Genomic DNA, 15,408 nt, shown 5'->3' on the forward strand with positions numbered 1-15,408 from the left:
GATGAGGAGGAGGATGGGGAGGATACAGGCCTGGATGAAGGCGGTGGGGGCGGGGCTGAGGGATGCCTGCGGGGCCCCGAGATAACGGGACAGACGCTGCGGGAGCCGCGCGGTGGCCGCGGACCCAGGCAGGCGGTGCAGTGCGGGCGGGGCTGACATCCACGCAGAAGGCCTGGGCGCTGGGGAGAGCCCCGCAGATGAGTCCAGGCCGGTCAGAGGCTCAGTGTGCGCTGTCCTTCCGTCGCTCCTCCCAGCCCAGCCCCCTTGCCGAGCTGCAGTGCCTCTGCTCCCCAGCAGCCTTTCAGATACCGGAGGACCGCGCTTGGCCGCACTGCTCAGACGGCTTCCTTGCTGAGTTGTCTGTCTGCCGCTAGCCTTTCTTCCTTCCACTCCATCCTGTACAAGCTACCAGATTAAAGTTATGAGCTAAAGCACCATCATTTACGTAAGGTGGCTCTACAACCTCTCGAGTGGCTTTTCACGGCTTCCTGAATTAAGTCTACGCTCCTGATTGCCCCCAACTCCTCCCGATCCATCGCTAACCTACCTTTTCAGCCTCATCTTGCGCTGTTGCTTTTCACACTCCATAATTCTTTTTTTTTAAGCAATCGGGGTTAAGTGACTTGCTCAAGGTCACACGGCCAGTTATTTCTGAGCTTGGATTTGATCCAGCTCATCCCGACACTGGAGCCGGTGCTTACTCGCTGAGCCACCTGGCCACCCCTAAGCAATCGGGGTTAAGTGACTTGCTCAAGGTCACACGGCCAGTTATTTCTGGGTGTGGTGCTGAGCGTCTGAGCTTGGATTTGATCCAGCTCATCCCGACACTGGAGCCGGTGCTTACTCGCTGAGCCACCTGGCCGCCCCAACACTCTATAATTCTTGCCCCGCTGAACTCCTTGCCATCCTCTTCTGTCGGCCTATCCCCCTTTTTTTTCCTTTTTACCTTTAAGATTATGTGATACCACCTGTCGTTATAATTCTTCCTGTTTTTCAAAGCCCCGCTGGGGCGGGTCCTCCCTCCTATATGATTTCTATTCCAAGCCCATCAGCTGAAAGCAATCTCTCAGAGAGCCTAGTCCTTTTCGGTCCTCTTCTCTGGAGTTGTGGTAGGAGTTATCTGTGTCCTTCCTGCTAGACTGTAGGTATCCAGGATGTGGGATTAGTAAAGATCTTAGAGATCATCTGGGCTAAAACTTCATTTTTTTTTAAACAGAAAAGGAAACTGAGGTTTATATAACTTGGAAATTCGAGTCTAGGTCCTTTAATTGCAAATCTGATGCCTTCCAGTATGCTGTGGTAAATAAGTTTTCTGAATTTAGAATTCATGCTGTCTTAGCTCTCTATCTCCTCCAGTTTAGCCTAGCACAAGGCTTTGTACATAGTCAAGATTCAATAAATGGTTATTGAATGAATAAGTGATTTAAAGAAAAAGTTTGGACTTTTCCTTTCATTGTTGCCCTGTGTTCCTTTGTGTCCTCATCTCTCTGCTTTCTAACAGCGGTTGTGGGAGCTGGAATTGGGGGCTCAGCAGCAGCCCATTTCCTTCAGCAGCTGTTTGGGCCACGGGTACAGATTGATGTGTATGAGAAGGGCACTGTTGGAGGCCGCCTGGCTACTATCACTGTCAACAAGCAGCAATATGAAAGTGGTGGTGCGTCATTCAATTCCTTCAGCTTGCACATGCAGGACTTTGTCAAACTCCTCGGTAAGTGAACCCTACAGCAGCTGGCTAGGGTTGCCGAGGGAAGGGGAAGCATAGGTTCAAGAACCGTAAGGGAACTTAGAAATCCTTTAGTCTCTAGACAGTATTCAAACCCAGATTTTCTCCCTCTAAATCTGATGTACTTTGAGCTGAACGTCTGATATTTCTCCTGACTCTGAAGACCCTATAATTCTCTAAATTAATAGGCTATCATGTAGTCATCTTACATGATGAGAAACACTCCTTTCTCCAGGTTATGTAATGGAAAAGGCTGCTTGGTTTAATTATTAAGGATAGTGTTTGTTTTAATCATTGAGTCCATGGGAAATCTGCCCTGACTCTTGCATTATCCCTGGTCTTAACCTGTTAGTGTGCTAAGTAGCCCCCTAAGGCTTACAGAGAAGGTGCTGATCAACACTGGAAGAAGGGGGTTTCCTCATCTGGCAGTTCCCTACACCAGCCTTTGTCCCTGTCCCTAGATGATAGCTGATCCAAGTCTTAGACCTGGTCTCAGAAGAGCTTGAGGTTCCAACTTATTATTGGGTCTTAGGGCCAGAATGGGTATACCTAAATTCTCAAGTTGATCCTGAAACCTTGGCGAATAGACCCTGAATCTCCCTAGCTAAGGATGGCGGTACAGGCATGAATTTTCAAAGGCAAGCATATTCATGTAATACTGTCCTTGAGACTTAGTTCCTGGGTGCTGTGATGATGTCACTGACTCTATTATGTAATCTTCAGCGAAGTGATTCCACTGAATAAAACCACAGACTCTTTCTTTGGCTTCTCCCCCACTCCTTCTCTCCTTTTCCCAAAAAGCTTATCGGATCATAATCAGCGACTGAAATAATAATAGATCTTTAAAGTTTATGATTCTCTCATTTCACAGCAACTGTTCTGTGAGTATTGCACATAATTATAAGAGGAATCCAGGAAACAAGAGTGGTGAAGGGTTTTGTCCATGATCACATAGTAAGTCCTAGAGTCCAATTTTGAACTCAGGTTTCCTTATTCCGAGCGTGGTTCTTTTTCTACTGCTCTAGATAACATAAACAGATTTTGGACTCACTTGAATATGTGAGAATTGGTGGAAAGAAAGGGAGGAGTGTTTAGTCTGGAGAAGTGACATAAGCCAAAGGATGTGATCTCTACCTTCAAGTATTTTAAAGTGATTATTCTGCCGGAATCCAGAGTCCAGAAGTTAAGTGGCACAGTGGTTAAAGTATAAACTTGGTATCATCATGAAGACCCGAGTTTGAATTTGGCCTCAGATACTTACTAGCTGTGTGTCCCTGGGCAGATCACTTAATCTCTCTTTGCCTCTGTTTTCTCATCTATAAAATGGGGATAATATTAATATCATTTTCTTCACAGGGTTGTTTGAAGGATCAAATGAGATAACATATATATAAAGCACTTTGAAAACCTTGAAGTGCTGGTTGAATGCTAGCTATTGTTATAAGTTATAAAGAGACAGATTTTGGCTTTAATATGAAGGTAAGCTGTCTTAAAGTGGAGTGAACAGTTTGGGGAAGGTTTTCAAGCAGAGACTAGATGTCCACATGCCAAAAGAGAAGATTATTGTTTAGGTGGCAGTTGAATGAGATACTCTCTGAACTCTCTTCAGGCCTTAAGAGTCTTTCATTCTTTTAAACACGCCTCAGACTCTTCAAAGAATTTTGCTTCTATGTCTGCATCGAAAGTCCTCATCGTCAGCTTGGATTCTTCCCAACTTTGGACCCTCTCTAAATAGGAATTGAGCAGCTTCTTTGTTTTCTCAGGTCTGAAACAGCGGCGGGAGGTAGCAGGAAAGAGTGCCATATTTGGTGGCGAACAGCTTATTCTGGAAGAGACAGATTGGTACCTGCTAAACCTTTTCCGAGTCTGGTGGCACTATGGCATCAGCTTCCTGCGGCTGCAGATGTGGGTAGAGGAAGTCATGGAAAAGTTTATGAGGTGTGGCCCTGTGGAGAACTCGGTGAGAACATTCCATTTTCAGTAGATTTGCCAGAGAGGGGTTGAGTGAGAACCAGTTCAGCTTTTCACCTTTGAGCAAAAGGGATGTGGAGTTAACTACGTTAGCACAGATATCAGAAAGGAGGCCTAGAGTGATCATTGCTAATTTGGTGAGGTGATAGTCTTGATACAATGGGAAAAAAATCAAAGCACCATTGGGGTAGTAGGACTTTGGTTCAAATCCTGGCTCTGCTGCTTACTACCCGATTGACAGGGAAAGTCACTTAGCTTCTCTGGGCCTCAGTTTCTCCATCTGTAAAATGAGATTGTACTGGATCACCTCTGAGGTCCCTGACAGCTTCAAAACATATTAGCTTCTATTTGGTGTATTTAGCCTAGGCTCTGTACCCAGGACTAGGATGGGCATACTGGGTAGAAGAAGTTTAATTATGATAATAATCATTATATGTCCTATTTCTATGCTGTTTTGCCATTTACACATCCCTTTCCTCACAACAATCCTTTGAGTTAGTACAAGTAGGTTTATTGTCATCTTACAAATGGGTAAACTATGGCACAGAGAGTGTCAGTGGCTTCCTATGAATCACACAGCAAGGTGGTAGAGCTAGAAGATCAGGAGGGTTTGCTGTCCTCACACAGCTTACAGTTTACTATATTGGTTTGACTATAGACCATACTTTTTTCTTTTCTTTTTGTATATCTAGCTTGTTAAAAACTTAAGTATGGCCTATAATAACTCAATCAACAAGCATTTAAAAAAAATACACTTTCATTGATATCTTTTGTTTTTATAGACTACATTTCCCTTTGTATACCTCTGCAAAGAATTAGGGGGAGATGTCTTTTCATATCTCTTGTTTGGGGCCAAGCCTTTTATTTGTAATTTTCAGCATTCATTTTTGATTTTTTTCTTGATTGTTCTTTCCGTTTCCATTTCAAAACATTTAATAAGTGCCTACTATGTACCAGGTGCTGTGTACTATGCTAGGTGGTAGAAATATGAAGACAAGAATGAAATAATCCTTACTTTTTAAGGAACTTAGGTTGGAACTAGGGAGACTAATACATATTTAAGTATATCTAGAATTAATGTACTTTTGTATATTTCTCCTTTCAACTAGCCCTTACTTTCAGGTTTATGCTCAGTATTTCATTTGTTGAGCACTCGTTCAGATTAGACTGTACAGCCATAACCGGAAGGGACTTTGGAAGCCTCATTTAGTCTAACCTTCATGGATGAGGAAACTGAACCCCAGAGTGGCTAAGTGACTGAAGATCACGGAATTTCAAAACCTCAGTCTTCTCATGTGTAAAACGGGGATAATACAGTAATAGTTGTACTACCTACTTTTTTGAAAAAAAAAAAAAAAGGGCTTTCTAAATCACAAAGAAGCAGAGCAGTGTGACCTGTTGTTAGAAGAGTGAAGGAGGATGTTCTATCTAGTGGGGGTAGTTAGGGGAGGAGAAGGGAGCGCTTGAATTGGATTTGGAAGTATATCTATTACTTTGAGAGACATGCACCTGAAGTTAGGGGAGGGAATGTGGTGCGTTGCAGGTTCTGGGAATGAAATGAACAGCAGAACAGATTTAAGAAAGTAGCAGGCGTGATTGGCAACCAGCAAGTTTCATTTGGCTGGGAGTGTAGGCTATCTCAGGGAAAAGTAAAGTTGAAATAGGGCTAGATTGTTGAAGATCTTGAATGCCAAGATGAGGAGCTTAATTTTATTCTTTATTGGCAGGGGGAGAGGGGAGAGGGGAGAGAAAAGGGATCATTTAAGATTTTTGAGTGAATAACATTGTGTAAGAGATCTGTATTGGGAAGACTAGTCTGCAAGTGTGTTTAGGAATTAGAACATTTTGAAGGATGGCTAAGGTTTTGATAGAGACGGCTGGAAAGGGGAGTAGAGTGGAGAAACAGGTTCATTCCACATGAAGGAAATAATATAAGCAACAGAATAGTAGACTCAAGAAAGTATGAGATGTGTTTGGGAGAGAGCAGGTTCAAATTAAAGAGCCCTTGAGATCATGTAATCTAGTCCCTTCATTTTATAGATGAGAAAAATTATTAGAGAGGAGAAACTGGAGGCAAGGAGCCAATTTACATGTTAGTCACTAAATATTTATTAAATACCTGTTCTGAGCCAGGCACTGTGGGAAGCAGCAGGGATACAAAGGAAGACAAAAGACAGCATCTGTGCTCAGGGAGGTCACGGTCTAATTGGGGAAGGCCACACATAAGACAAAGCTGAAAAGGCTGGGGGAGAAGGCCCAGGGACATGTTGAAATCTTCTAGCCAGGTCATGTCCTGCGTGCCCTCCTTAAGTGGAAGATCTGGGGGGAGGTCTCCTCTAGCCACTTTCCACCTGCTTTAGTCAGAGAGAAGGAGGGGCTGCAGGGGGAAGGAGTACTGAGCAGGTGTGAGTTTAAGAATTGATTCCATCTTAAAGGAAAATGAGTTTCTGGACTCAATGACAAGTCCAGGAGAGCAACCAGGGAGGAAATGTTTGCAGTTAGTTGCTTGCTGTGATCACTAGTTACCTTAGAGACTAGGCTCAAATTTCATCTTCTTGCAGAAAAAACCCTTTAATAATGTACAAGACTCATTTATGCTAAAAGCTCTGCAAAGTGCAAGTACAGAGAAACTCTATTTTTAATAACATAAAATGTATCTATCTAAAGCCAAAAGCAAGGATCACACATAACAAGGATACACTAGAATCTTTTCCAATAAATATGGGAACAAAGCAAGGATTCCCACTTTCCCACTGTTATTTGATATAGTTCTGGAAATGCTAGCAATATCAGTGAGACAAGAGAAAGAAATTAAATGTATACAGCTAGATAAATAGTAGATAAGACTATTCCTATTTGTTGATAATATGGTGGTGTACTTGAAAATTCCTAGGAAATCTGCAAAGATACTAATTGAGATAATTAATAGCTTCAACAAAGTTGCAAGCTACAAAATAAATCTTTAAAAATCAACTGCATTTCTTTATACAGATAACAGAATCCAAGAATAAATAATAGAAAGGAAAATCATTCCAAATGACTACAAAATGCAAAAAGTATCTAGGGATTAGATTACTAGACCACACAAAAATCTCATATGGATTCAATGACAAAGTCCTCCCTTAATAAATAAAGAACAGGGGCGGCCAGGTAGCACAGCGAGTAAGAGCACCGGCTTCAGTGTTGAGAAGACCTGGAGATCGAATCCCGGGCTCAGACACTTAGCACCCACCCAGAAACACCTGGCCGTGTAACCTTGAGCAAGTTACTTAACCCCAATTGCTTAAAAAAAAATAAAATCAAGAACACCTTAAATGCCTGGGGAAATAGTAATTGCTCGTGGCTAGTCTTTGCCAACATAATAAAAATGACTGTGCTAACAAAATTAATTTATACTTTTAATACTATACCAACAGAATACCAAAGAGATACTTTATAGAACTTTTTAAATAATAAAATTCATCTGGGAAAAGAAATATAAATGAAGGGGTATAGCATTTCTAGGCCTCAAACTGTATTATAAAACAATGAAACAAAACATACAAGGGAGATTCAGAAACAGTGGAATTCAATATTCTAGTGTTTGTAGACAGAAAAACTGGGAAAACTATAGAAAGCAATCTGCCAGAAATGAGGCTTAGACTAATACCTTACACCATCTTCCACAATACATTCTAAATGGATATTTGACATTAATATTAAAGATCATACTATTAAAAATTTAGGAGAGAAGCAGATTCTATACCTCTCAGCACTGGGAGGAGATGAATTCTTAATCAAACGAGGGATAGAAGCAATTCCAAAAGATTAAATATGTCACTTAGAGTACATGAAACTGAAAGCTTTTGTACAGACACAATGAATACCCCCAGAATAAGAGGGGAAGCAGTCAAGTGGGAAATTCCGTCTTTGTCTCAGTCTTCATTTTCTACGTGAAGATGATTCTCCAATCTCCGCCCAGTCCCGGTTATTAGTGCCCTTCTTCTCCAGACCATCTTGTATACATTTTGTGTATTTGTGTATGTGTATATGTGTGTATATAAGTGTATGTGTGTACGTGTGTATGTGTGTATACACATGCTGTGTCTCCCCTGTTACAATGACATCCTTGAAGGCAGGGATGGTCTCACTTTTGCCTTTGCTTCTTCAGTTCTTGGCACATAGGTACTTCAAAAATACTTGTTGATTGGTTGATTGAGTGATCTAAGTTTTTGTTAAACAGATGATGATGAAGTATTTGAACTATGGTGATAGTTACACGTTTGGTATGCAGAAAATAAGGAGAATCATAATAAGGTTGTAATAGCTGATATTTACGTAGCATTTTAAAGTTTGAAAAGCACTGTACATTTTCTCATTTGATCTTCATTACAGCCCTATGAAGTAAGTAATACAAGTACTGTTCTCTCCATTTTAAACATGAGGAAACTGAGACTGAAAGAGGGGAAATGCCTTGTCCAGCATTACATAGCTAGTAAGTTGTGGAGCTGAGATTCAAACCCAGGTCTCTGGTTTCCAAATCCAGTGTTCTATTACACTGCATCACACCAGCTTTCTTCCTAAATCCTCTGCATCTAGGAGTTATGGGGGGTCCATATGTCTCCCCCTCCTCCTGGTATACCCCCAGCATGGCAGAGTGGCTCAGCAGTGCTTCTGTTTGGGATGTACTCACAAGCCTGAGCCCTAGTTGGGGGTCTCTTCTTTTCTTTCAGAATATATAAGTATCAGGCCCATGGCTATGCCTTTACAGGAGTGGAGGAGCTGCTGTACTCAGTGGGTGAATATACCTTTATCAACATGACCCAGCGCTCTGTGGCGGAATGTCTGCTCGAAGTGGGAGTTACCCAGCGCTTCATCGATGAGGTGATCACAGCTCTGCTGCGTGCCAGTTATGGGCAGTCTGCAACAATGGCAGCCTTTGCAGGTGAGCCTCAGGCCTTCGACTTGTCTCTCTTTGCCTGTGCCAGTATCTGTCAAATGGAAGGCCTTCCTTGACTTCCTTGACTTGCTCACTTTTCAGGAACCATAGAAGACAGTGTTTGATGAATTGAACATTTATTAAGAAATTTAGTCTCTCCACCCTGTTGGCCTTCAGAGCAAAATGACCACATCTTTCTCTCATTTTCCTCCAGGAGCGATGTCACTTGCCGGAATACAGGGGAACCTGTGGGCTGTGGAAGGGGGCAATAAACTAGTGTGTTCAGGCTTGCTGAAGCTGACTAAGGCCAACGTGATACATGCAAGGGTGACTTCTGTGACCCTGCACAACACGGGTAAGTGACCGAGAAGCCGAAGGGAGGAGGCAGACAGAGCCACCTCTTTGGCCCGGGCAGATGGAAGGGTCGTGGTGGTATCTCAGAGGCTTTGACACTTTGGCCTCTTGCATCCCTAAACCCTGTTTTGGGAGTAGGAAACAGAGCAGAAGAAGGCAGCTGCATTAATGATTTCCAACGCCAGAGGGCACTGACTTTATGGAGTCGATTCTAGCCACAGGATCATACATTGTTAGAGTAAGAAGGGACCTTTGAAATCTTAGAGCAAGCCCTTCATTTCACAGGCCCTAAAAAGGGAAATGACTTACCTAGGGTCCTATAGCCTGTTGGTGGCCGTGTCAGAACTAAGATTGTGAGGTCTTGGCCCCTAGTGCATGCCTCTTGCCACTGCACCTTTTTCTCTGCTGCATTTCTTGGGAAATCGTTCACTGGCCTCATCTTCTCTGGAGTCTCATTGGACTTGCCCAGATTCCCAAGAAAGAGGGAATACTATTGTGCTCCTTGGGAAATCAGGGGGAGTTACTGTTGGAGTGTGAGAAGGTGAGGGTGATTGAAAAATGGGGGTAGGGTGGTTTGGGAGGAGTTACACCCTGTAAAGATGAACATTTCGATAGGGGAGTTCTTCGGGGTCACTCATGAAAACGAGTGTTGCTGGAATGAACAGGTCCATAACCTGATCATGTCAGTTTTAATGGTTAGTGGTCACTGTAGTGAAGCGATGCCAACGCTGTCCACGTGGGCAGTGTGTAATCTGTGCTTTTCAGGATGTTTTCATATGTACCATATGATCTGACCCTGTACACGCTGTGAGGTAGAAAGGAGATAGTACCTTCGCTGAGAAAATACTGGGAGGTGAAGTAATTTATTTGTTCAGCCACACAGCAAGTTAGTGAAAAAACTGGGATAATAACTGATATTTATGTAGTATATTACATTTGACAAAGAATCTTAATACATTATTTCTCTTGAACTTCACAACTCCCTGGTGAAACAGGGGCTCTGAATAGAGGTGTTATTATTTCCATTTTACTGATGAGAGAACAGTTTCAAAAAGGGTAAGTGACTTGTCCAAAGTTATAGCAAATGTTTCAGACAGCATGTGAACCCAGATCTCCTGATTCCAAGTCAAGTATCTGGCATTTTATTTTATTATATGCTCCAGTTGACATGGAAGGTGGTGGGTAGAGAGTAAGTAAGACATAAATCGATCTCTGCTCTCTCTTATCTCTTTCCTCAGAAGGGAGAGCCCTTTATCAGGTGTGGTATGAGAAGGAGGATAAAACGCATTCGGACTTCTATGACATAGTAGTCATCGCTACCCCCCTCTATGTGGGCAGTCACAGCAACATCACCTTTGATGGCTTTCAGCCTCCCTTTGAAGAGTTTGTTGGTTCCTTCCAATCCACCGTCACCTCACTGGTCCACGGCTACCTCAACTCCTCTTACTTTGGCTTTCCCGACCCCAAACTCTTCCCTTTTGCCAGCATTCTTTCTACAGATGCCCCCAATCTCTTCTTCTCCGCCCTGGACAACGTGTGCCCTGTCAACATCTCAGCTACCTTCCGAAGGAAACAGCCGCAGGAGGCGGCCATTTGGCGAGTCCTGTCCCCCCAACCCCTGGAACGTCCCCAGCTGAAGAGTCTTTTCCGTTCCTATTACTCAGTCCAGACAGCCCAATGGCAGGCGTATCCACAGTATGGTTCTCGTATGGCTACACCACTGTTTGCCCTCCATGACCAGCTCTTCTACCTCAATGCCCTGGAGTGGGTAGCCAGTTCTGTGGAAATAAGTGCTGTGGCAGCTAAAAATGTGGCCCTCTTGGCCTACAATCGCTGGTACCAAGACCTGGATAAGATTGATCAGAAGGACTTAATACACAAAATTAAGACTGAATTGTGAGAACTCCTAGAAGAAAAGGAGATGGGTAGGAGTCTGGAACTTCATTAATTCATTTAACAGACATTGATTAAGTGCTTGCTTCATTTGGAGTCCTGTATGCTAGAGGCTCAATGTGACACTGATGTGGATAAAACAGGGCTTCTGTTCTCATCGAGCTTAAAGTACCCTGTAATGATGGATTTTGATCCTAAATCAATGATAGCTTCTAAAGCAATGGGAAATCTGTGTCCCATGCACTTGATATGTCTTGTGTGACCCTTTCTCTCTCCTCTGTCAGACCTTTCTGCTTGCCTTTCATGGATTTGGGGGGGGTGATTGCCTTCAGGGGAAGGGGAAATGGAGGCGAAATCACACCACTTTTATTTAATTTTAAATAAAAATCAGTCTTCTAAGTCTGCCATTGACTTAACTCCTGGCTTCCTGATTGAAAGGTGAATCAGAGTTGGGGGTAGGGCTGGAGATAGTGCTGGGAAGAGTGTAGTGGCATCGATTTAGCCTTACAGAACATCTGCTTCAATATTCCTTGACCTTTTTTGTCTCATGGACCCATTGGTAGTCTGGTGAAGCCCATAGACCCCTTCTCAGAATCATATTTTTAAATGCATAAAACAAAACACGTCGGATTACAAAGGAAATGGACTATATTGAAATAGTTATAAAATATTTTCTAAAAATATAAGTTCATAGACTCTTGGCTAGCCCTGTATCTATTCTGACCACGTAATTTTCAGATGAGAAAGCCAAGACTCAGCTTGCTGGTTGATCCTGAGCTCTGGCAGTTTCTACCAAGTTGGGAAGGCTCTGACTGTGGTGTTAGAAGCAAATGGTATTATCACGGAGGGAAGGAGGGATAGAATTTAGAGCTCCAAACTTTTTTTAAAAAGTTTGAAAAATTGTTTTAACATGTAATTGAGGGAAAATATTATTCAAAAAAGAAACATAGTGTCCAGTAATCAAGGACAAGAATAGCTAAGTTCATTAGCGTCTGTGTCCAGCTGGTTGGCACCATGAAACAAAAGCACAAAATGACCCTCAGTCTTGTCCTTCTGCTTTTGCAGAGTGGTGGGAAAAGGGGGCAAGGGATGCTGAAATCACACGCTTTTTAGACTGGACGTTTAACTCGATGCTCTAAATGTGAGATCTTTGTTCAGCTGTTGGATTGATGTGAAACTGAAACAACTGTGCCCATAAACATGGACATTCTCATTGAAGAAGCCAGAAGACAAGTGTGAAAACGGCATTATGGCTTCTGGTAAAGTCAAATATGCCAGTGTTTGGAAAACAGGAAGAGGGAGGAAGGAAAGAAGGAACAAGGGAGGAAGGAAGGAAATAAGCATTTATTTACTACTTACCATGGGTCAGGCACTGTGCTAAACTTTTCCTCGTCCTCAAGGAATTTATATTCTAATAAGGAAGAATAATACACAAAAGGGAGCTGTGGGAGAGGGAAGTGTGAAAGTGCCTAGGTGCATGGGAGGGGAATGAAGGACAGCCTAGACCTCTTCACAAAACAGAGGCCCCCAGAAAGAACTTGACAATGGGAGGAAGGGACCAGGAATGTTCCAGGGCAGTCGGATATTCCAGGATAAGGAAGCCCCAAGAAAGTTCCTGAAGAAAGTTCATTCTCAAAGAATGAGACAGCAGCAGAGGCATAATTTTGAAACCCAGAAGCCAAAAACAAGCTGGGAAGGAAATGAGCTATGAACAATGGGTAGAAATTGAAGAGAGGCCTATCTCTTCTTCCTGTCTCTGGGGAAGTAGGCTATGGTCCCTGTAAGACTCCAACAAGCCGTGTGACCTTGGGCAAGTCACTTAACCCCAATTGCCCTCCAAAAAAAAAGACTTCAAACTGGCGAGTTCTTGGCTCTCCTGAGAGAATGAAGCCATACCCCACTTTGGCAGCAAGGATAGAGACATAGGATAGACATTGGTGAGAAACAGGTATGTGAGTTTTTTTGTTTGTCGAGTGGAAGGAAAGCAGGCATGGGCAGAATGAATAACATGGGGGTAAATGGAGGCTCACACATTTTCTCTGTAGCTAGAGGCATACTCCAAATTGGGACTAACATGGACTATAGCAAGGTAGAACAAGTTCTGTCTGAAAAAGAGATCAGCTATTTCAACATGAACATGTTGGTCACAAAATAGGCGACGCTTCTCCTGAATCTTACTGTACAACCCTAGAATGGTCAGTACTTGAACTCTTGGTAAACCGGCAATAAACGTGGACAAGATCAAATCACCTGCATTTGCATTGAAAGAAAAGCCACGGGGACCACGCTCAAAAAAAAAAACAAACCCAAAACGTTTTGCAGCAAGCTTTTTTAATAGGGTGCTTTGGGGCAATGAGGTTTTAATTATCTTCACTTAAGTCCCCCTCCCATGTGTTTGGGAATTTTGGATTTCCTTTTATTAATGTTGATTCTATGGCAATGGGAGAGAATCAGGACTCTTTCTCCTAGTTTGGAGGTTAAGTCGGCTGACACCTGTCTCATGGGATGTGAAAATGTATTTGACTTCAAACATTCCTCAGATAAGAAGTCAGAAAAAGAATGTGAACTGTCCCCAACTAATTGGTAATCTTGGTGCCTGGTGATGTGTAAATCTTCCCCCTCAATCAGCCCATTTTGAACCCTCTAAGTGTAGTTTAATCTGTAATTTAAATCAGTAAACTGAGTTTAACTAGGTTTATTTCCTTAGGTAATGTATTAGATTATGATTCTATTTAACTAAGTTTATTCAATTTTGATGACTTTGAAGGAAGCATAGGATTGTGAATCTGTCTTTTTAAAATGATTTTACAGAAAAAGAATGTATGAAATTACAATATGTAAAGAATGATTTCTCTGTCACTGACATTGTCTGGTCTATAAGAAGCCTTGTTAGGATCCTAGTCATTGCTCAAGATGACATTTCTGCCTCCTGTGCCTGTGCTTAAGCATAATAAAACAAAACACATAATAATAAATGAAATTAAAAATAGCTTTTTTAACCTCTATAATATCTGTTATGGTAGATCTATTTTGGGAGTAATTACCTACCACATGAGCTCACAAAAAGAGATATTTCTCTCATAATACATGCCTTAACATGGCATGGAAGTGACCCTGGGGTTTTGAAAACTCTGCCAGGAGAACAAAGGTTCCTGCAAAGTTCTGGCAAGCTAGCAAGGTTTCAGGTATGGGCCAGGCCTGTCATTGAAGGCCTGCCCTAGTAAAGTACAAAAAGCCTAATGTAATAATCAAAGAGTCAGTCCCCAGGGGTTGCCTTTTTTTTTTTTTTTGTCATCACAGTAACTCCCAGTACACTGTCGGGAAGGATGCCATCTGCATCAATGGAGGAAGTACCTTTACTCATATAATCATAGGTCCCTGAAATATTAAAATCTTTTGAGTGGCTATACACATTACACATTAGCATTTTATATATGTATGTAAATTTTTGTTGTTTTTCAGTCATGTACAACTCTTTGTGACCCTTTTTTGGGGGTCTTTCTTGGCAAAGATACTGGAATAGTTTGTCATTTCCTTCTCTGGCTCATTTTACAGATGAGGAAACTGAGACAAACACAGTTATGTGACTTACCCAGGGTCACATAGCTAGTAAATATCTGAGTTCGGATTTGAATTCAGGTCTTCCTGACTCTTAGCTCAGCACTTTGTCCATTGTACCACCTAGCTGCCTGTAGCGCCAATACAATATATATAGCACCCACGATCATGGTAAAGACCATGACTATAAGTATCACATGACATTTGATCACAAAATATACCAAACTCTCCAGACAGAGGATAGAACTGAAGCATTTATTTAGCTACCAAAAAACCCAATCCCCAAACTAGTAAGCTGATTGTATCATAGTACCAAACATATTCAGAAGCCATAATAATGCTGAGAGACACAGCATCCTTCAGCCTTCCCACAAACCAATATAAGATCAATAGTTACTTAAGAGTCTATCTGACTCCTTGCCTGAGGTCCTCCTCTCTCCCCTACCATCTGGCTAGCTCTGAGCACCTTCCTGTGGGCTCTGGTCTACCCTTTAGCAAATTCCCTCTACCACAGGCTCCATGTGATTACATTCAGGCTATCAGGGGGCAGAGTTTACTTTCAAAGCAGGGGAGGTCTTCAGACTCCCCCCAGGTCTATGAAGGGAGAGGGAAGATCTTCAAATTCGCATTCCCATTACACTGCCCCATACATACTTGCACACACATATAGTAGAGAGAGCTGTCTTCTGAATTAGGAAGCCTTGCATTTGAGACCTGCCTCTCACACATTCTGACTGTGACTGAGCAGATCTCATGGTTTCTCAGTGCCCTCGGGCAACTCTAGAGGATGAACTTGCAGAGTCAGCAATGATTTTCTTTAGTAAATAAAGAGTTTCCTCATCAGAAGTTTCCTACACCAAAAAAATCACAGGAATGATATCCATATATATAATTTGTATAAGTATGCGTGCAAAGATATAGTTATGGTTGACCTTTCCTCCAGTTCCTGGCTCATAGTAGGTACTTAATAAACACTGATTGATTGCTCTCA

At 42.3% G+C, this 15,408-nt stretch overlaps 1 protein-coding gene across 1 annotated transcript; it reads left to right on the top strand.

The window, feature by feature from the left end:
- The first annotated feature begins 748 nt into the window (after positions 1–748).
- Positions 749–15,408, top strand: PCYOX1L (prenylcysteine oxidase 1 like). Its single transcript, XM_069102337.1, has 5 exons — positions 749–1,708; positions 3,487–3,661; positions 8,407–8,618; positions 8,827–8,967; positions 10,205–15,408. The coding sequence occupies exons 1-5, from the start codon at positions 1,684–1,686 to the stop codon at positions 10,864–10,866; spliced, it is 1,215 nt and encodes a 404-aa protein (XP_068958438.1). The 5' UTR covers positions 749–1,683; the 3' UTR covers positions 10,867–15,408.

This window comes from Petaurus breviceps, unplaced genomic scaffold, assembly GCF_028583685.1.
Source record: "Petaurus breviceps papuanus isolate PSGF00001 unplaced genomic scaffold, PetGlider_PUasm1.0 551, whole genome shotgun sequence".
In the NCBI taxonomy this organism is placed as follows: domain Eukaryota; kingdom Metazoa; phylum Chordata; class Mammalia; order Diprotodontia; family Petauridae; genus Petaurus; species Petaurus breviceps.

Coding starts and splice junctions, on each gene's coding strand:
- PCYOX1L (XM_069102337.1), top strand. CDS start 1,684: ATGCAGGACTTTGTCAAACTCCTCG. Junction 8,619..8,826: donor AACAATGGCAGCCTTTGCAG/GTGAGCCTCAGG, acceptor ATTTTCCTCCAG/GAGCGATGTCACTTGCCGGA. Junction 8,968..10,204: donor TGTGACCCTGCACAACACGG/GTAAGTGACCGA, acceptor CTCTTTCCTCAG/AAGGGAGAGCCCTTTATCAG.